Below are 22568 nucleotides of genomic sequence, written 5' to 3'. Positions count from 1 at the left end.
CATACTGCTGTTATCGTACACACTCAACAGTGGGTATGCACACTCACACATGCACAGAAAGGCAGCAGAAGTATGGCTGCATACTTACAGTACAGAGCTGGTGTCAGCTCTTATTATCCACCTCTGGAGGATATGACAGGAACAGAGGAGGGATGATCAGGTAGTGGGGTATTCTGTCTTATGAGCTCTCTCTCTCTAACACACACACACTCACACACGCACAGACTGAGGCACTGAAGATCTTATTATTCAGGCCTGACCTCTGGATAACCCTGTTCTCAAGCTCAGATGGGACGACATCAAAAGGCCCGCTCTCTTTTGAACTCACTGGGCTCTACAGAGAGAGTTTGACAGAGAAAGAAAGAAAGCGTCTTCCACAGTGATTCTCTCTGTTAGATCCCCAGCTAGAATTTCGCAAACTGACCCGCCCATTTTTAAAATATAACTGAATCCTGAAAAGTTTATGATCAGCTGTCAAATCATCATTCCTCTCTCAGGCCGTACACTATATGTGCCTAATTTAAAAGCTGCTTTAAAGTGTGCTCGTTTCAATATTGATGCGTGATGAATATTGCAGAAAATTAGCCTGCAGGCTGCAGGGGTCTGTGATTTCCACTTGCTGGGAGACGGTTCATTATGGCTAGATCAGATGGAAACAGACATGAGGCTGGATACTGTACAGCAATGCTTTATTAATTCCAACTCTCTCTCCAGCGCATATTTCACATGTGTCAGCGGCTCTCATTTCAAAGTTTTCCCATTGCACTTCTTGGGGTCACGACCTCAGACTTAAACTACTTAGCATGTTTGACCACATTAAGACTTTGTCCTGTTTATGGTGCAGGAGGTTGCAGGAGGAGGAGCAGCAGCTGAGGACATCATCTCTCCCGGCCATCCCAAACCCTTTCCCCGAGCTCTGCAGTCCAGCCAGCTCCCCTGTGCTCAGTCCTGGATCCCTGCCTCCAGGAGAGGCCTCCTCTGGCACATATGTAAGTCACACCCCGTGAAGACGCTCTGCGGGCGTGTTTCAGGAATTAAGAAGAAAACAGTTTACGTTTTCCCAGCAGTGCTGTGGGTTTAATAATTTACTACACGTCTTAAGTTTGTGTGGTTGGATACTAAAGTTAGTGTTCTTACGGAAAGTCAGATGCTTTCGTTTTGAAAACAGGATATGAGACATCAGCTGATTTACTGTTATTAGAGAGGTTCTAAGCCAGACACCGATACCATTCTCATCACACAAGCATTTACCTGAAACCAGTTGATTTTGTGGAGGAAATTTGTTTGGAATGCAACAAGTTATTATCCTTTCTGTCCTTCTTTGTCTGAATGAATGGCATATTTGGTGGCTTTAACGTGCCCCAAAACTCACAAAACTTTGATCATGCATCAGGAGTGGCCCTCGAGCATGTGTGTGGCAAAATACCTCCGTAGCGCCCACTACAAAATATCAAAAAGGGGATGGAGGCTACTTTCATTCACATGTATGAAAGTTGGTGTGCATATTTACCAGGTCAAGACCTACAAAAAAGCCTCTTGCACCCATACCCAAAACCCAACAGGAAGTCAGACATGTTGATTTTCATTTCAGGTTATTTGCTTATATTTGGCGATTAAAGGGTCCATATTTTAAAGCACTCCTAAACTCTTAAAAGTTTACCCTGAGTTTTCGTCAAAGGGTGTGGCCAACAAGTTTGATGTTTCACCATTAAACAGGAAGTTGTTCTAACTCTCATATACAATGTTTAATCTTCTCCCAATTCAAAATGTATGATGAGAGTCCCAGCACTGAGCAGATCTACAAACCATTTCTATCACAGTCATAGCGCCACCGACTGGTAAGAGCTAAGAGCAACTTTCATATACAATGTTCAATCTGCCCTAAATTTCACATATTTCATAAGGCTCCCTTCCTGAACACGATAACGTGTCTATATTTACTCATAGTCATAGCGCCACCTACTGGTAAGAGCCGGCAGTAACACTCATATACAAATTTGCTCCAAATTTCACATGTATGATTACAGTCCCAGCCTGAACAAATCAACATATAAATGTGGGTTATGTTGACCTACTGGTGCATACCCCACAGCCTGTTCATCGCTGCTTGCAGCTTCTGTTGGATACGACATTGGGTCGGTGCACTGACTGGCATACTCTAAAATACCCGAGTTCGCATTTTAGGCTGTTTCTGAAGGTGGTATCAGAACAACTCTTAACTTTTATGTTCTGTTAACTGAAACATGTTCGACTCAGGATACTTGTTTTGAAGGATGCAGTATTTGAGTATCATAAATTAGCTGTGTTTAGCGGTCAACTGTGTCGGCATTCGGGAATTTTCCCTGCTTTCCATCTGCCCCATGTTCTGCTCATCTGAGGCATGTTGATTGCTTTCATGTGATCGCACTGTGCTGTAAAGTTCATGTGTGTGCTCAAAGGGTTTGTGGCTTTGCTGAAGAGGTGAAGAGTGGAGGAGCAGACGCTGCGCGGGCACGTGTGTGTGTGTGTGTGTACCTGCACACACTCTGCTGCATTTCTCTCAGCCTGTTTACATTAGTGTCTTCATTTGTTGAAGAAGATTTAGAGACCGGTCTGTCTATTCCTGGAAGTCGGAGTCCCTCCATCGTCACTTTTAATGATCTTCACATGGGGCCAGCCAATGCGGGTTACAGTAACATACCAGCTTACAGTAATGTGAGGGCGGACTATTTCTCATAAATACTCTTGTGGCTGTGATCCTGGCCTGTTCTGGTCATGGTTGTTATGGTGCAACAGCTGCCAAAAACGACCTGCTCTGTTTTTCAAGCGTCAGCTCATAAATCACTTGATGAATTGATGAATCTGAAGCGTCCAGTAAATGCTTAAAGAGTTGGGAAGTTGTGGCTTTGATTTACCATCTGTGACATAAATAAAGCTCTAAATATTTAATGTTGGACTTAGCCATGAAAGGTTAAATTTCTTTGTAAGCTTCACGTGTGGGAAAGTTGTTTCTTCTTCTGTGGGAATGTCGGAGGCTTGAATTACTGGCTGCGGCATTAAATTCAACACTGCATGGTAAATGTTAGTTCATACAGTAAATAGGTCAAAGATTAATGTCTGACTAAGTGGTTTTGAGTTCTGCGCTGAATTACTGGCTGTGATATAACTTTGGCTCCGTACAAGTAAAACAGGCGTGTCTGGTTAATATTCAAAAAAGCATTTTATTAGGCTGGGGGAGCTGCACGGGATGGGGAATGCTGTTGGTTTTTGAATTCCCAGACGGCCTGTTAAGCGTGAGTATTAGAACAGGAAGTTGAGAGGGGGAGTGAAGGAGGCGCAGGGGAATGGGAGATTAGCAGAGGAGGTAAATTATTTCTGTGATCACACGATGAAATATCTGTAACAGTGTGACAAGGAGGTCAGTAAAAATGGACGCAGGTCCAACAAACTTTTCTTTATTTGAGCCATTCATCTCTATTAGGAGCTACCAGATATGTGTTTGCCATTCATTACAGTTATGGCTCTGAATCAAAGAAAGCAGTTCCCTATTTATCAGCTGGTGCCAAGACTTCAAAGAGCAAGGATTCATTGATTTTATCTTCAAACCGAAATGTGTCTGCACACTTAAAGGGCCAGTTCGCAGATTTTTAGCCTCAGTCCTATCATGCTATTATGGGGAGCTAATGGTAGAAAAAAAAAGCAATTTGGCTCTTTGCCTTTAGAGGACGCTATCTGCTTCTCCAATGGGCCCTGGAAAACCTCCGCCAGACTACATAAATCGCGTCCTCAGGCGGAGGCCAGGGAGCTTGCTTTGGTTTGAAATGTAGACTGCAGACCTGAAGATTTTTTAGACGATCCACCGGTATATTCTCGTCGTATTTCGGATTCTGTACCACTCTGAGCCATTGCCTGCAGCGAAGGGGTGGTATTTCACTCAGCGTTCAGAGGGAAGGGCGCAATGCATGCTGGGTGTTGTAATAATGTAGAATGGGCGAAACCACAAGCTGTTTGTACAACTTTCTCCACAGCTATGCCGCCAATTTCAAATGTTATTGCTTCTATCGATTACAGAGAACACCAGCTCTGACTGACAGTGGCATTCTCCTTTAAATCTCACAAACATGCTCATATATTGCTCTGCTAGTATAGTTTTGGTTTATTTTTTGGGCATACAGAGACGTTTGTTTGTGTAACATGAGATTGTTCTAATATTTTTAAAGAAGGCCGGCTACAAGTAGTTTTTAAAGTCTGATTAAAGAGAATAAAAAATCCTGTGGAGTCGAATAATTCACCTTACATGGTGGAATTTGTTTAGCTTTGCCGTTCATCTGCTCAGAATGTACTGAAATCTGAACATTTCTATAAAGGTAAGCTGCCACAGAGATACAGGAAAGACAGTTTTTATTTTGCAGGGATTATCAGACTTTTGCAGGAGAAGGAGCTGTGGAAAATGGAATTCCTTTTGTCTGTTTACCATGCACAAACAGCCTCATGTAAACCTGTGTGAGCGTGCTGTGCATCCATCCATGTATAGCGCTGTGTTTGTTTTTTAGATGCATGTGTGTTTGTGTGTTTGTCTTTGTGAGCTCTGTAAACTATTTACAGCACTGGCAGTGTCTATCCATTGTTGATGGCAATGGAAAATATGTCTCATTGTGGTTGTTCTTCAGTGGAAATTCAATTCAGCACCTTTCCACTGAAAGAGAAAAAAAACCCTCCTGCAGAGGCGTCTCATCACACACATGTGCTTTGGGGTCCGGAGGCATGCAGAACAGTGGTAACACGGTTTACTTACAATCACGTATTCCTCCCTCGACTGGTTGAGTGGGTGATCTCTTTAGGGTTTGTCAAGTGGGATGGTGAGCAGATAAATCATTGCTCTAACCTTTTTTTCATTTCAACCAAACACGCTCGGTTTGGTGCCAGCTTTCTGTCTCTATCTCGCTCTCCCTGCACTTCAGCCAGCCTGCCTGCTGGTGAGAAGTTTCTCTGTTTAGTTTACTGAATTTTCCGACCTCCGGGCGCTTTCTGACAGACTCTTATACTTGTGTCCCTCTGTTCCTCCTTACCTCACTCCTTGGCCTCTGTGCTGGAGGCAAAGGGACGCAGCGCTCGGCTGTCAGGAATCACTGGGCACGCTGTGTGACACGGCCACATGACTCCCAATTACCTCACTTTCCTCCGCTCTCCTCTCCATCATGTCTTTCTTCATTTCCCCACTTTAAGCCCTCCTTTCCCCTGCCTGTTTCTGTAGCTGTACATTCGCAAAGAGGAAAATATGATATAGTTAATCATATTTAAGTGCAGAATTAAAGTAATGTAGGCCTTCATACTTTCCAGGTGATGCTGCAGAAGATTGAGGCGTTTACAGCAGCTTTGTGCGCCAAACTGAAGAGTTAAGCTATTTTTGTAAATTGCAGCATCAATGAAACATTCAAGACCAAATCAGACTTAATACATTCAGCTAGTTTTTAAGCAACTGTAGCTGTGTCTCAATTCGGGGGCTGCATCCTTTAAAGGACACGTCTACAGAGGATGCACCATTCGTAGCCTGTGTAAAACGCCAAAGCCAGACTGAAATGAGACGGTCTGGTCTACGAAGATTTCCTGTTTGATAACCAGCTGTTCCCGCCCTTACCCTTGTGACACCAAACGTGGCTCCTGTCACGTAGCAACAGGTAGCTAGCGGGCTAACTAGCTATTATAACCAAAGTCACGTAACTTAACCTATTATTTTAAAGATTATTGTTTCAAGGCCCCTTTCATTAATTTGTTTCGCTACCTATTTGATTGAGTTGAAACCAAAAACTTGGACATTTAAAGTGTATTCCTCGGCTGTGTAATAGTCGTCCATCTCATTTAGATTGCGGTGCAATGAATCTAGGGATAAGTTGGGGTCGCGACGGATGCCCCAATGGATCCGGGAAAAGGAGGATGTATTTGTCGGCCGCATCTGAAGGAGGCTTCGAAATGCGACAGCCTTCGACGCTCCTATGGGTCACAATAGGCCTTCAAATACATCCCTCGAAGGATGCAGCCCCTGAATTGGGACACAGCTTGTATGATTAAGATCATCGAAACAGGAAGTTGCCTTCTAGGAGTCCAGTGTGGCATGTGTGAAAGTGTGCACAGTTGGTGCATTCCCTGTTCCTGCTAAGGGGTTGTACAAATATAATCTGTGTTTCATGGACTTCTTAAACTCCAAACATCTTTCCAGTGCCTTGCTTTAGTGTTCAAACTCCTTCCACTTTTCCACGTGGATTTCAAATGGACTTATTTGCCCTTTTTACAGTCTAATTAAAAAACATCTGTTGGATCACAACTTCACCGAAAGGCAATTGGATGCACATGATCTCATTTGGGGGTTTTTACTCGAAAGCACTCGAGGATTTTGATATTTTTATTTGTAAATACTTTCCAATACCATGTAATCCCCCTATTTTGGTCAATTACACACAAAGCCCAATAAAATCCATCTAAATTTGCAGCTGTAACATGACAACATATGGAAAAGTTCAGAGGGGGTGAATACTTATGCAAGCCACTGTGCTGCCAAAGATCCCAAAAGCAGGTACTACAAGCCTGCTACTCTTGTGAAAATACTGTGAGCTTGTCTGGTGTAATCCATGTCGTGCAATGGAGAAACCTATAAGAAGCCTTAAATGCAAGGCTGCACGTTTGTGTATCCATTAATTTTCAGTCCTGGATCGCGACAGCCTGTCCTCAGTAGTGCAATAGAGAGCGCTGTTATGTTCTTACTCGGACACGGTGTTCCCAGAGCTGCCCCAGTCCTTCTAGTGTGGGAACACTGATTTTCATCACTGGGTTGCCAGATTTTGCTGGATTTACTGTACTTGGACTGGATGTCCTGCAGCTCACTGGGCTCTATGGTATGGCTCGATCCCCGCACCCTGTCTGTGTTTCATTATCTCTACATTGGTCTGTCTATCTCTGTGTGTCTTGGACTGTACGTCAGTGTTTATGTCTGTCTCTCACAACTATCTGTCATCCCTCCGTCCTTTTGTCCTTCACTCCAAACTTTGAGTTTATTTAACAGTCCTGTTCTTGTGAGGTAGGCAGGACTGGAGTACTGTGCACTGTGTCCCGAAGCTGCTCAGCTGAACACTCATTCACACATGATGAAGTAAGACTCCTAAAATAGTGCATGGTGTCAGACGAGCAGTGGAGGTTGTGTTGACACTTACAATGTTAGCAAATGGGCTGTCGGTGCTCGGTGCCAGCATCGTTGTCCAGTCACACAAGGCTGATTAAGAAAACAGAAAGATAGTGCTGTCTATGTAGTGAAGGTTTAAGCAAAGCTGCTAAACGTTTCTTTACGTTTTCTAGCTTTAACATAGTATTGACCAGCTATATTTCTTAAGTAGGAGACAGCTTAGGATGGTGTATAAGACTGGTTACATTTGGAGAATAAATTCAGTACAAGCAGAATGTACTGAAATAGGTACATAAGCACTTTGTACGTCTTTTGAACAAGGATAATACTAACGCTTAGGCTGCAGCTATCTATTATATTTTATAAGTGAACAAATTAGACGGTTCTTAGTTTGATTCCTGGTTCGGATAAAGTGGCCCTTTCTGTGTGCATGCATGGGTTCCCTCCGAGTACTCCGGCTTCCTCCCACAGTCCAAAGACATGCTCGTTAGGTTCATTGGTGACTCCACATAGCCTGTAGGTGTGACTGTGAGTGTGAAAGCTTGTCTGTCTCTCTGTGTCAGCCCTGTGATTGGCTGGTGACTGGTGCCCGTCTCTCGCCCAGTGACAGCTGAGAAAGGCTCCGGCCCCCCCACGAGACCCTGAACAGGATAAGCGGTATAGATAATGGTAAAATAAGAAAAGACAGAAATCAGCATATGATACAGCAAATGTCGACATTTCTCCTTAAAAAATGACTTAAATAATAAGTTGATTGTTATAATAGTTGCCGTTCGATAAATTGTTGCAGCTCTAACTACCCCTGTTGTGTTAGAAACATGCAGCTATATGTGCTGCACATAGTTCATCTTTACCTCCTACTGTAGATTTATGACACACGTATTTGGAATACATGCCTTCACACATTTGTATAAGGGGAACAGCTGTACTACACTCCCTAAATTATGATTGGCAGGTGAGATCAGTGTTTTTTCCTGAGGATCTTTTTCTTACCTGAAATCACCTTCCTGGAACCTGCTGAGCCACAGAGACCCTGAAGGCATCATTAACATTTGCTCTAATGACGGTGATGCTGATCACTTTCCACCTCATCTCTCTCTCTCTCTCTCTCTCTCTCTCTCTCTCTCTCTCTGAGTCAGCCGACTTCAAAGCTGTGACACCCGCTTATCAAAAAAGCATTCAGTGAATGCCGTCAGTATCAAATGTACTGTACTGCAAGTTAATTTGAATGATGAGCTCATGATGATAGCAGCCTCTGTGTCAGCCTGTAGAAATCATGCGACCTGTTTTAAATAATTCTGGGCAGAAAGAAGTAACAGGGAAGGTGTGATGCAGTAATGAGACGGACAGCAAAGTGTCTCTCTTTGCAACTCGGCACCATAAAATCTGCTGAAAAGACCCTGAAATATCATTATCTTTGATATGCTGAAAATGTAAATGCTGCATGCACAATGCTAGTCCGCCCCAGCAGCTGAAAGAAATCTGTTAAAGTAACCAAGTTTTTATACGAGGGGAAGTTTTTAAACATATTCCCGGGTATGTATACTTCAGTGTCAGTGCCACCAACTCACAGAATGTAAAACTTTTTTCTTTAGATATTTTCTGGCTATTATCAAATGGGAAAGCTGTAGCGAGACTGTAAATGCAGGAGCATCATGCAGGGATAAACATGCAGCCAATGGCAAGGGTTTGAATCGAACTAGAGCAGCAGATATCAGCACTCAGCCCTGGTTCATTGGGATGCACGCTCTATTAGTTGAGTTACGAGGGCACCGCACAGAAGTAAACTTCATTTTAAACCTGCATTAATCGATATTTTGGCCAAAATACGCTCTAAAAACAACACTGACAAATTATCCCCTTATAAAGTTGATTGGTGACGGTGCCATATCCAGACTAGGGCTGTCACTTTCCCCCAAAATACAGTTCAAACAAATTCAACGTGATACAGAATTCGTTCAAATTAAACCGAACACTAACGTCAATGCTGCTGGCTTATTAAAGGGACCGGAGTTAGCCCTGAAGCTAGCTACAGCTTCGGCCCTGGAGCAGAACGATAAGTCTCACCTGCGCTTTCTGACTACGGTCGGGACGCTGAAGCAGGAAAGTTTACAGCGGCTTGGCTCGTTAGTTTCCTCCATTGGTTCGTAGCAGGCAGCGTGTTATCGCCATCTGTGGGAATACAAGGCACACTCCTTTAAACGTGAGAGCATTCTGGGACTCTGGGATTACTAATTTGTTGGTGGGCGGGCGTTATCTGCTCTGCTTCAATTTCATATTCATCATTCATCATTACAGTCTGAACTATTAACATTTCACCAGGTTCGAACGATATGTCAAATTTCGCTTGAAAAGTGACAGCCCTAATCCAGACATCAGATTATATGCAAACACAGAGCATCAATCAGAAGTCTTGTTTCATAAATACAACTTTCCGACTCTCCTTTTAGCTCCGTTTTGGTCTCCACCACCTATTTGTCTTTTTAGCTGCTAAATGCTCTAAAATGTTCACCAGATGGATGCTAACTTTGTCTGCCTGTCGATGCTGGAGAGGTAGCGTGTCACAGTGTGAAAAAGGGGTACCTGCTGTAAAAGAAAAACAAAGTGGTACGAGTGAATTAACAATTAATCTAAAAGAAGCGTAGATGTAATGAGAGCTGAGGGTTACTGCAGAGTTGGGCCTTTATTTTCTGTGTATTTGCCACTACGAATGACATCTTTCACACATTGCTGATAAATGTGATGATTAAAGCAGCTTTAAAAAAAGCACTTCATTACCAGGTGATCTTCAGTCTTCAGCTTCTTTGTCCCATTAGCATGTAGACACTACAAGCAGCCGTTCTACTTGCAGAAAGAAAGGCAGTAAATGAGAAACACGGGGTACGTAGATGATGGGCATCGATCCATCATTCCTCCTCTCGCTCTCAGTGCTGAAACACGGCATTCCTCGCCTGCCTCCTTCCTCAGTGTTGTAAACACTCCGGGTCAAAGGTCAGATTTTTCCACTGTAAATGGAAAAGCAGAATGGAATGCTGTCGATGCCCAAACTGTTGGCCTCGATGTGTGGGAACATCTGTGGGGGCGCGCACCAGCGTGTGTATGTGCGAGTGTTTAAAGTAAGGGTGTGTTTGTGAGGAGGTTCAGTTTAGTTTATTGTGTGTGCGTGTGGGATGTGCGCTTAATGTATGTATGTTTGTCTTTACGAGAAGGGATACTTATTCTGTGCATCTGTGGGAGTGTTATGTTTATATGTCAGTGTGTGTGTGTGTGTGTGTGTGTGTGTGTGTGTGTGTGTGTTCTGCCTCTCATCGTAGCACTGATGTGTTCTGCAGGCCGCGCTGCACCAGATCAAAGGTGACACAGCGCTAGAAATGTGCTGGCTCACTCGTCCTGCAGATTTTTAATGGATCTTAAAGTGAGATACCGAACACACACACACACACACACACACACACACACACACACACACACACACACACACAAACACACACACGTACACTTGTATTGTGTAATAAGCAGCTAGCCACGTTTTTATGTGTGCAGTGTGTGCGTCTGTGTGTGCTCATGTGTGAGATTTGCTCTGTTTATGCCACTTGGATTGTTTATGTCTGTGTGATTATTTGTAGCTGATGTGGATGTAAATAATGCGCTCCAACTGGATGTTTTATTAAGCTTGTGCGTGCAGGCATCCATGTGTGTATATTTGATTCACGTCTGCCTGTTGGCCTCATTATTCCTAACATTACATCCAGTCTCTGAGCACAAGACACACACACACACACACACCCTTGCACACTCTTGCATGTTATCTGATGCTCTTTGTGGCAGAGGTAAAGAGAGCATGCTGGCAGTTCAGTAACCCTTTGTCAGCGTGCATGTGTCCCTGCTGTCCTACTCTTTCTCAGGCACACACACACACATACACACACACACACACACACACACACACACACACACACAGATCATTGAGTGACTGAGGGGATTTGCAGTTTGCAGTGCTGTGAAATACAAATTGTTTAGCTGCTGGAGAATAAATGTAACCTGGAGAAGAGGCAGGCAGGTTGTGGTGGAGTCTGGAACGTGTCATGTGTCAGGGCCGTATTTATCCCCTGCTGCTAAATGGAAACATGCCTCGACCTGCTACTGCAACACATACACAAACACACATGCACACATACACACGGCCTGTTGAATAATAAAGGGGCTGCGATGATTAGTCTCAGTTATGTCCCAGTTTAAATAAATAAGAATTTAAAATTGGCACTGGACAAACCCACTTGGGAATAGATCAGCGTCTCATACGTTGCTCCTAGAGACCCTGAGTTAAAGACCAAGAGGAACTTATTCTGTGGCTGACTTTTTCAGACATTTTCCATTATGCAAATTGCAAAACATAAAAAAAAAAATCTTCTAAAATTATCCTGTTACATGCTAAATTAATTTACACGCTTCCAGTAAAACTAGGTCAGTGTGACAGCAACCATCAAGACATCTGCAGCTCACATCAAACGGCTACACTGGGGCAGAAAGCTGCGTGTGATGACAGCCCGGAGCCAGAGGAAAAGCAGCAGTGGGTACACATACAATCTAAAATGAAATCAAGCTGTAGTGATTGTGCATAAAATCATACAGCATGACTGCTAAAACACACATTGCATTGGGCTTTTGCATAAAACATGCACTGTGAAAGCAAGGTAACGACACTGATATACTGTAACACAACATACAGGGTTACAAAAATAGATAGATGACTAAAAGTCTAGGATTTTGAAGTCAATTTGCATTTTGTCTGTCGAATCACCGCACCTCATGTTTTGCTGCATAATTGGACACAGAGAAATGAAAGACAAACTGCACAGCAGGCTGTAAACAATCCTCAAAATGAGTCTTTCTCAACATTTTTACAGGGAGCCAAATAATCTGCAGAGGTCTCCTCTTCCCCTAAACGAACAGAATTAACAGACCTTGTAATTAAAACTGGTAAAAACACAGGAGAAAGCAGTGTCGCATCTCTGAGGCTCGCCAGGGATTTAGGCACTGAAGCCGAGCTGTTGCTAGCTCTAGCCTACTGGCTGACTAAAATACTTCATCCAGTTATTTGGTGTAGTTAAAACCAACGGTGACTAGACTTTAAACAACAAGAAAAAAGTCACCTGAATATGTTTTAATAACCCAAATAACAGCATGGTCAGCTCAACCATAGAGACCATTTGCTTGCTTGGAAGCAGCAATTTAAAGTTATAATCTTGAAGATCTCAGTTTCGTTCTCTTTGGCGGCACCTATGGCGATAAACGGTAATTGCGGGAGCACACTTCCCAGATATCCAGGCAGTGTTGCATGTGTGACGTCCACAGTTGGCTCCGGTTGTAACATTAATTTTCCTCGATGACGGTCGCTTTCCTTCTTAGACTGCCTTCATCTGAGCGTCGAATTTGTTTCTTTCATCATGACCACCTCTGATCATTCTTTGTTTGTTCAGCCATAGTAGATTACTGTTTACTCACAACATTTGCAGAGACCGGAAAAGCAGCTCTTAGCTCCGCCTACCCTCTCTGGCAGACCAACCACTGCTGGGTGATGGAAAACACGTCACTAACTGGGCGCTGCTTGTGATTTTTATTCCTAGAAAGTCGCACCAGACACCCAGTCTGTAATACTGCAAATGCAAACGCTTTCATCAGTGGGCCATAGGCTCAATCACCATTGTGTTACCTCATTCGGCGATATGTATATATATATGTATATATATTTATGTAGATGAAAATCTTTGAGATTATCACTTTAAAGCTGCCAGGAAGTCCCAATGTAGCCTAAATAATGCTCAGCCAATCAATAGAGAAACACAAGCAGACTATCAATAGGTGTCTTAAATTTTTCCATGATGTATGAACATGCCAAACCTGTTTAAAAATGTCCATGGCAGGAAACCACAACCCTTACATATTACAAAAAAGTTAACATTTTATTCTCCACTCAGCTCATTGTGTATTATATGTAACTAAATTAATGTCTTTATATGTGAGCTCGACAGGAGGACCACCCAGGCTCTGCGGATGATGCACCTTTAATGGTCCATCCTTCACTCCTCGTCCCAGAAGGCGAGGAGGTGTAAGATTAGAAGCCACAACTTTCGCCCAGCTAATAGAGCAGGATCCCATTACTCCTGCAGCTAATGGGAATCCCTGATAGCGTTTGCGCTCTCCTCCGTCTCTGTCTCTGTATTTTAGATAGTCAGATTATCATTGTGCATTTATCCACCCCGAGCAGACGACTGACTCTGCACAACAGTGTTGATGTAAAGAGTCTTTTACTCGGCAGATGATACAATTAAATCTGACAAACTTTGTGTGCCTGAATCTGTTCATACGCATGTGTCTGTGTTTGTGTGTATGTGTGTTTCACAAAGAGAGCAATGTGTTGCTGCCTGTAGGCATTTCATCTGGCCAGAGCTGAACAGAGCTGCTGGACTCATGTAGGTCATGGAGACTGCATCTCTCCCTCGCTCTCTCCCTTTTTTGCCTTCCCTCTGTCCTCTGTCTCTCTCTCCCTCTCTCTCTCAGGGAAAGTAGGACAGCTCAGATTTCTCAAGCTGCTGCTGTGAAAAGGCAGAAAAGGAGGGAAGAAAGAGGAATAAGCAGGAGGAGGATAGAAAAGTACATGAAAAGCTGATTCATTAGGGTTTTTAAAGGTGTTTATTACATTAGATTATTTTGCAACTGTATTATTTATGTGGCATGTACCTTTGGAAGCAGTTTCTTCCTGCTAACTGGGAAGTTTTACAGCATTTATGTAAAAAGAAGTCCTTCAGATATCAACAGAAAACCACTGTTATAAGACAAGCACTCAAAGAGACAGCTCAAGGTCAAAAGCTGAGTCGCTTTGTGCCTCCTCCTGTGTTTCCAATTGTCACAAAGCCTGAGAGAAAGCTCATGAATGACGGAGAGGCCACTTTTATATCAAGTGAAAAAAATAGCAATCGTGAACAGACAATATGGCGCTAAGTTTTGGTATCAGAGGTTTGAATGCTTAAAAGCCCCTTCAGTGGAATTTTGAGACAAAGACAGACGAGCGACCTGCCTCAAAGAGCTGGCATTGGCAGAGAGAGAACAAGAGAGAGAGAAGGAGAGAGAGAGAGAGAGAAAGAAGACACTGTGATCTTGGCATCTCCAGAGAAACTCCCTGTTTGGGGACAGTTTGTACAGAGCTGTGGTACACACTGAGATTCCTGTGAATGGGAAATGACTGTTAGCATTTCCCTGTGATACTGGTTGTCCTCTTTTTAACCCATGAGACACGACAACCTGTAGATGCATCGCAGAATTATAACAACTAATTACCAACCCTCTACAATTTCAAAGCTTTGTCTAATGTATAACATGTATTAATAGAGATAGAAAGTTGGGTCGCGGTAAGGCCTATGCTTGCCGTACAACCAGTGGACCATTTCCAGTATAATTCCAAAATCATGCCAATGATGTCATCCTTTGTTTGCCCAATCACATTTCCCCAGCCCCCTCCTTCTGCCCTCCTGCTGAAATTGGACAATGGCTCCAAATCAGCACCGGTCTGAAAGGACATTTGCCGCCTGGGGTTCGCTGGCAATCAGCCCCGGTGCACAATTAAGCATCCGCCCCCACTTTTACTCCTGTTGGTAAAATATTTGGCTCCATGCGGGGCCTTTCTCAGCAGGTAGTGACAGTAAATAGAGGAGAGACTGTTCTTGCATCATCATAACCGGGCCTACATGGCTTCTAGGAAGTGCAGTGTTTGTGTGCAAATGTAGTTTCAGTCAACAGGGATGTGTTGTTCTTTTCATCCAACTGGTGATTAAATACATACTGGAAAGTTTGGCCAAACGGATACTGCCTGGAAATGTTAAATAGAACCTATATAAAGCTTTTTTTACATCAGTTTGTGTACACAATCTATCAGAACGTTTTATGGCTCCATTTTTCCAGCTTTCTTTTCCAAGAAGCACAATTTTCCTTGTAACTTCACTTATTTTTAGGGTCAGATTTTTTAATTTTGATGAGGCAGAAGGTAGACGAGGAGATAGAGGGTTATGACATGCACAAAGGTCGTCAGGTTGAATGGAAATCATGACTGTTGCGTCCTCCATCGAACCATCCATTTGTTTGGCTTGGCTAGGGTCAGGTCGCGGTGCCAACAAGCTAAGCAAGTTATCCCAAACATCCTTCTCCCCAGCGAAGTTTTCCAGCTCCTCCTTGGAAATCCCGAAACATTTTCAGGCTAGATGGCATGTATAATCCCTCCAACGAGCTCTGGGTCTACTTTTAGGTCTCCTCTTAGTTGGACTTGCCTGGAAACCCTTCGACCGGAGGTGCCCTGGAGGCACTAATCAGGTGCCTGAACCACCTCGACTGGCTCCTTTCAATGCAAGTAGCGACTCTACTCAGAGCTCCCTCCGGATGTCTCAGCTCTTTATCCTATCTCTAAGGCTGAGCCCAGCCACCCTGCAGTGGAAACCCATTTCTGCCGTTTGTATCCATGATCTCATTCCTTTGGTCATCCAGAGCTCATGACCATAGGTGAGGGTTGAAATGTAGATTGACTGGTAAATTGAATCCCAAGGCGTTCCCAGGCTAGAAGGGATATATAACCCCATGAGCGAGCTCTGGGTCTACTTCAGGTTCTCCTCTCAGTTGGACTTGCCCAACGGGAGGCGCCTTGGAGGCATCCTAATCAGATGCCTGAACCACCTCAACTGTCTCCTTTCGATGCGAAGGAGAAGCCACTCTACTCAGAGCTCCCTCCGGATGTCTCAGCTCTTTATCCTATCTCTAAGGCTGAGCCCAGCCACCCTGCGGAGGAAACTCATTTGTATCCGCGACCTCATTCTTTCGGTCACCCAGAGCTCATGACCATAGGTGAGGCTTGGAAGGTAGATCTACTGGTGAATCAGCTCCCTTTTCACCACGACGGTCCGATACGACGCCTGCATTACTGCTGACGCTGCAGCAACCTGTTGTGTCCTCTGTAGCCATGATGCTACCAAGGAACTCCCAGTGACCATAACTAAGCAGAAAATATACTTTTTACCAGCCCTGGGCCTTCAGATGCCTTATAGATGCATGCTGTGTGTATAAGTCTATATAAAAAGTATTGTTGTGGCTTATCTAAGAGTCTGACCTAAATTTGTGCCTCAGGACCTCCTTTGCTAATTACATTTGACCCGGCTCTGCTCCAAAATTTTCCAACCTTCAACTTTGTGATCCTGAGTGGGTGTTAGGACTCCATTATCCTTCACAGACAGAGCGGTCTCTGTGGGCTAACTAACTATCCAATATACAGTGTACGGTCCAATGCATGGCTGCACAGGGGCAAAGATGGCAGCCTTCCACTGTACATGACTCTGTATTGTTGGTGTGCACTCGGTGTCTTTCCCGCCTACATTTCTCTCTATACCATCCCTCACTCTCTCCTCCCCCCTTCCTTCCTTCCTCCCTTTTCCCTCTGTCCTCCCTCTGTCCTCTGCCCACCAAACCCCGTTCTGCCTTTTTTGCTTCACTGAGCCCAGATAGGCCTTTATGTCTTGGGTCTTAATTTGACGCAGTAATTGGATGACAAGGGACAGTTCACCGTCTCTTCCTCATGAGTCAGCAGAGTTTTCTTGGCTAGCGCCTCCCACCTCTGCTGACTACAGGCGCTGAGCGGGTACGGCCAATTGTCCGGGGCCCATTCAGGTTTTTTTGTGTCTCCATCTCATCATCCGGATGCCAGTTTCCAGGGGGCGGCCGAGACCACACACAGCCCCACATTACAGTCAGAGGGGCTTTATAGAGGGTACTTGTTAATGGGAATATGAAGCTGGGGTGGGTCGTGTGAGCTAAATCAGCTTATCAATGGCTACAGTTCTTTTTTGGCAACACGTAAAGAGGTTTTGTGGGGCAGCGACGGAGCAGATAAAGCTAAATGTGGACAGTGGAGGGGCTTGTCTTGGCAAGACTGATGACCTGCTAAAAGCCAGCGCCTTGTAAGTCTCTTTATAGAAAGCAAGTAAATGGAAAACAAGTCAATCCCTGTGTGATAAATTTGTACAGCCCAGACAATGCTACACTGTCGGTTTAAAGGGAGTTATCTAAAACTAGATCAGGAAATGTTGAGATCATGAAGATTTTCCACTCAGGACACAACCAGGTATGTTTCAGGACGGAGAAACTAGAGCTTTCGTTGGTGTAACCAGTCCTGCTTGCTCCAACAAGCCATATTTTTCAAGGATTCAATGTCAAGTGATATTTTCAGAAAATTAATCCAAAATTGCCATTAAATACTGTAATTCCTTGTCAATTTCTCCAATGTCTTTTAAAATCATAACTTTATTTGTAACTCCAGGAATTACGTGTCACAAGAACAAGATTGTGACGTACGAGTCTTAAGAATACAGCCAATGACTCTTGCCTATACTTCAATCTGGAGAGAGAAGTAAATGAAGGAACATTTATTTTACAATGATGACATGGTAATGAATCATGGATGCGGAGGTGTTGGGAATAGACAGTGGGGGATGACATGCACCAATTGATCGGCAGACCGGGAGTCGAACCTGCGACGGGGACTGCAGCCTCTATACATGGTGCATCTGCTCTACCAACTGAGCTAAACCAGCGCCTTCTTCCTGACTGAACTTACACTAGAGCTTCATTTAACGAAAACTATGATGAAAAATGCTTGTCATTGACCATTTTTAGCTCGTCAACATCTTGTCTTTGTCATGGAAAAGTGGATTGTTGATAATAAAAACTCTGACACGTATGTTTTGTTTTCGTTAACGAGACGAGAGCAGAAAGAGGTGCTCACAGAAAAAGAGTCGCCGTTTTACGTGTCATTTGGCGCTTTTTCTGCACAAAAAGTAGCGATCACCAGCTGTTCGCTTCAGTCAGACTGTTTGAATCAGAAGCGATAATTAAATAGAGCGTGTTTTAATGATTGATACCAACACTTCTGCTGCAAATAAGGCCAGAGAGGAATGTGCAGTATGTGCTACTTTAACTGCGCAGTTTTGTTCTGTGGCTTTACATGCGTAACGTTGTGTTCCAGAAGTTTCCATATACACATACAGTATAACCTCAGATGAGGATCTATTTTGCCCGTGCAGAACATGAAACAATTGATGTGAGGACAGATGAAAGGACTCTACAGCAGATTGAACCTGTATCAGGCTGATTGAATTAGTTTAAAGAGAGAAAATGTTTTGACCTTTTATCAGCTAAAACTAGACCAGAATGTTTTGAGTTTTTGTAAACTGAAACTGGACTGAAACTATAAAGGGTTAAAATGACTAAAATGTGACTAAACATTAACGTTACATTTACTAAACTAATAAACAGTTTCATCTTAAGACTAAGACTGAATTTAAAATAGCTGCCAAAAAGGGCTGTGTGAAGGTGAGGATAGGCCATTATTGAACACAGCCTGAAGGCTAAACGCAGGGCAAGAAAGTCCCCTGCGTGCGTGGTAGTCAGAGAGAATTCCCTTGTTTCAATATTCCAGGAAGAGTTGACAAGGAAGTTGATGCATTAATTGAAATTGCATACGAATATCTTGAAAGACACTGTCAATCAAAGTTAGTTTTTATTCAGGGCGCTGGTTTAGCTCACTTGGTAGAGCAGGCGCCCCATGTACAGCGGCTACAGTGCTTGACGCACTGATCGCAGGCTCGACTCCCGATCTGCCGATCATTTGGTGCATGTCATCCCTCACTCTCTACCCCCCACACCTCCTGTCTCTCTTGTCCTATAAATAAAGGCAAAAGCCAAAAACGTCAGGTTTTATTCAATAACTGTCTCTGCTGTTTTAACAACAATCACTCATCATCCAGGTCGCCTGCCTTTTCAACTCCTTCAAATTGCCCGCATGTAATGGATCCTAATGTGTGCGTGGGCTTGTATGCCTAATGGCTAATAGTCTTTTAGGATGGTAATCTCCCACAGTAACTCCTATCTGATGTAATGGCCTGTAATGTGTACGTAATACCAGTGGAACTATTTATAGAGCGGCAGCCAACTCTCGGAGAGATGGATGCGTGTGAGTTGCTGGGCGTGCACACACACGCTTGTGTGCATACTTCAGTTTGCACAAAGCACGTTCTCACACAGTGCAGTTTACTTTCTCTTTGTCTCATCGAGCCCGTCTAGTTTCTGTCGAGCTGTGTCTTTGTGTGTTCTTGTGCACGCTGAAACTCCAATATACACAAAACCTCTAAGATGTATGGGCTTAGCAATATGTCTTAATGTGTGAGCACATCTGGGTGCCTGTGTGTCTGTTGGTGTGTGTGTTTGCCTATGTGTGTGTGTGTGTTGCCTGAAGCTCTCAGTCTCTCCCTGGGGGATTACATCACAAGGAAGTTATCAGACCTGAGTCATCAGAGAGGTTGAGAGGCCCCGCTCTGTTCTGCTCCTCCGTGGAAATGAGGACACAGTTAAAAGAAGATAAAGAGAAATCTTTTCTTTCTCTTTCTTTTTCCCCACTTTCATTTTCTTTCTTTCACATTTTTTTTCCCCCTCTTTTTTAACTTTCACTTTTTCCTTCTCTCTCTTCCCAACGATGCCCCCCTCTCTTTTTTTTTTAACCCACATGTCTTTGCCTTTAAGAAGAAGAGGTAGAAGTGGAGTAGGTCATTTGAAACGTGTCACTCCGCAGTCACCTCTATCTGCTATCTCATTCCTTTCACTCACGTGGCAGTCTAATGATATCGCCACACTGCAAGATAAGATTTCCACAGCTCCCGCCCAAATGACTCCTCGCATGGTCATCTGATTTGTTAGCAGCATTTGTGAAGGCAGAATATGACGAGGTAGCGTTGGTATGTTCTTGCAATATATTCCACTGTAGTCGGATAAGATTTGGAGTAAAATAGATCCCAGAAGAAACAAGCGTACTCTTTTAATTAACCTCAGTTTAATCCCCCCAAATCTGAGCTTTTTTCACCATCTTGTATTCTACTTATCCTCTGCAAAAAGTGCTCCTGAATGCGTCTCTGATGTCCCCTGTGCGCACATCCCCTGCGTCTGACCGGGGATACTGCGCATGTAATCAGCCTGAATTTGACCTCTGTGTGCAAAGATCTGACTATCCCTGTTCACATAAGACTATAACTCCATACTAAACCATGTAATTAAACAGGACTTAGCTTAATGCTGTGTGTCAAATAGGATTGTAGAGTTTGCAGTGTTATGTTTTTGCCCTGGAGATTGGACACGGCACAGTGGGGATTATTCTTTTAATATTTATGTTCATATTTATAACACTTAATTTACTACTTATTGCACTTTGCCAACTTTATCCCAGCTCCAGTGGGCTTTACTAGGAGGGCATGTAAAGGGTAATATAGTGAGCAGGTTGTTATAGTGGAATGAAACCCCTGGTGAGCAGATCTCCCGCTTATTACAGGGCTACTTACTAAACACATAATTTGGAAACGTTTTTATCGATTTAGAAATAATTATATTTCTTATAAGCAGCTGTAAGTAGCTAAACAGTAATCTACTATGGCTGAACAAACAAAGAAAAGCTCGATGACTACAGATACAACTTCAAAAATAAGTGAAAATCCAAAGAAAAAGAAACAAATTCGACGCTCAGATGAAGGCAAACAGTCTACAAAGGAAAGCGACCGCCAGCGAGGAAAATCAAGAGTTACAACTGGAGCCAACCGTGGACGTCACACATGCGACACTGTCTGGATATCTGGGAAGTGTGCTCCCGCAATTACCGTTTGTCGCCAAAGAGAATGAAACTGAGATCTTCGAGATTGCCACTTTAACCAATCAGAATCAAGTATTTAACACAGAAGTGTAACATAATGTAAATAATAGTTCCCCACCACCGTTAGCACCATGACTAACTATTAAAAGTTGCTATTTCAGTGACAGTGAGATTTTGAGCCCTTCCTGGCGTCCCACCAGTACCAGTGCAGCTTAATGGTGTGCATGACAAAGCAAAAAAAACCTGCTACATACATATTAGGGTCCTTACAGGTTTATACGCTACAAGCTGTTCACTGACATAACTGTAGAAGCAACAATGCAGTACTTGCGGTGACTGTGTTTAGTATGTACCTTAAGAAGTAGCATTACATGTGGGTGACGTCGCCTTTTGCATGGGAGTTGAAGTAACCTTTAGGCTTTGGGATCCAACATTTGACTTGACTAACAAGAGCTGAACTTTTAGGCGTTGCTAACAGACACTCTGGATTATGATAATCCTCCTATCCTGATGTTGAAAGAGACACCTGTGTTGAACCTTCAAAGCCAGGCCAGGTCATACGAGGTGTGCTGACTTATTTGCACCAATGGGAAGCATGACATGTCTCCTAAGCAGTGGATCATATCTCTATAACTTATTTCATGTCAAAAGGGTGTAATAAGAAGCAGCCATAATAATTACACTGTAAGAACCTGTATTGCAGCATGTGCAGCCTCTTTGGGGCTTTCCCCTCTGGCTGACTAACTGTGACGTAGATGAGGGTGTGTGTGTTGGTCTGTGTGAGTGTATAGGCAGGGAGGGGGGGTGGTGGGTGGGTGGGTTGAGCAGCAGCTGTGCAGGCTAGATATGTAGTTAACAGTAGGAAGCATTCATACTGCACATTCTGCTGCAGTGTGTCACCAGACAGTCTCTCTCTCTCTCTCTGTCTCACTTCCTCCTGCTTCCCACTCTTTCTCTCCTCTCTTCTCACGTCTGTCTGTCTCCTGTTTCTCCCTATCCCACTCACACACACCCACATACGTGCCTGTGTGCATGTGCAGTCATTCACACACACACACACACACACACACACACACACACACTCACCTCTCTCTCTCTTTCTCTCTCCCCTCCCCCAGCCGCAGACTTCCCCTCTCTCTCCAAAGTTTCCCGCTATAGTAAATTAAGACGTATCTCTTCGCCTGCTACTACTTTTACCACTATTTCCTCCTTCCTGCTTTGTGATTATTCCTGGATTACACCTCACCCACACTTGAGCAAACACACACACATATACACACTCGATTTCCTTGAGAAAGCAGTGAAATAAAGAAGAAGTTGCTTCAAGGACGACGTAAAGCTGTTGTCGCCTGTCCCAGACGGGGTGTGTCAAGGCTTTTGTCTGTCTAATGCCGTATTAAATATCGGAGTTAAAAGGAGGGGAGGGGGGGCTAGTGTGTGTGTGTGTGTGCGTGTTAGAGTGTGTGCATGTGTGTGCTAAAGTCTCCAGTTTTTTTTGTTCTTTGGAGAGAAAGAATGTTGGCACGAAGCTAGCCACCAGGGGAGGCGGAGGAGAAGGTCGGAGTGCTCGAGTGCTGCTCCAGGTTTGTTTCATTTCATTTGCTCTGTAATGAGTCTTGTTACTGCTGTGAGAGGCAGGGAGATCTGACTGGGGAGTTCAAAGTTAAGCCACAGGGAGGGAGGGAGGGA

At 43.8% G+C, this 22568-nt stretch overlaps 1 protein-coding gene across 2 annotated transcripts in view; it reads left to right on the top strand.

Moving 5' to 3' along the window:
• grb10b (growth factor receptor-bound protein 10b) overlaps positions 1-22568 on the top strand; it is a 74580-nt gene that overhangs the window by 35239 nt on the left and 16773 nt on the right. For both annotated transcript variants that reach the window (XM_069656323.1, XM_069656322.1), the window contains exon 5: positions 845-989. In XM_069656323.1, the coding sequence (XP_069512424.1) occupies positions 845-989 (145 nt within the window). The remainder of the gene's footprint in view (positions 1-844; positions 990-22568) is intronic.

Source organism: Semicossyphus pulcher, unplaced genomic scaffold, assembly GCF_022749685.1.
Source record: "Semicossyphus pulcher isolate SPU_LCO1_2020_fin unplaced genomic scaffold, fSemPul1.0.p SCAF_9, whole genome shotgun sequence".
NCBI classification, from domain to species: Eukaryota; Metazoa; Chordata; class Actinopteri; order Labriformes; family Labridae; genus Semicossyphus; species Semicossyphus pulcher.
Note: the sequence above shows the minus strand (reverse complement) of the source record. Positions and strands in the feature narration are given on the sequence as shown.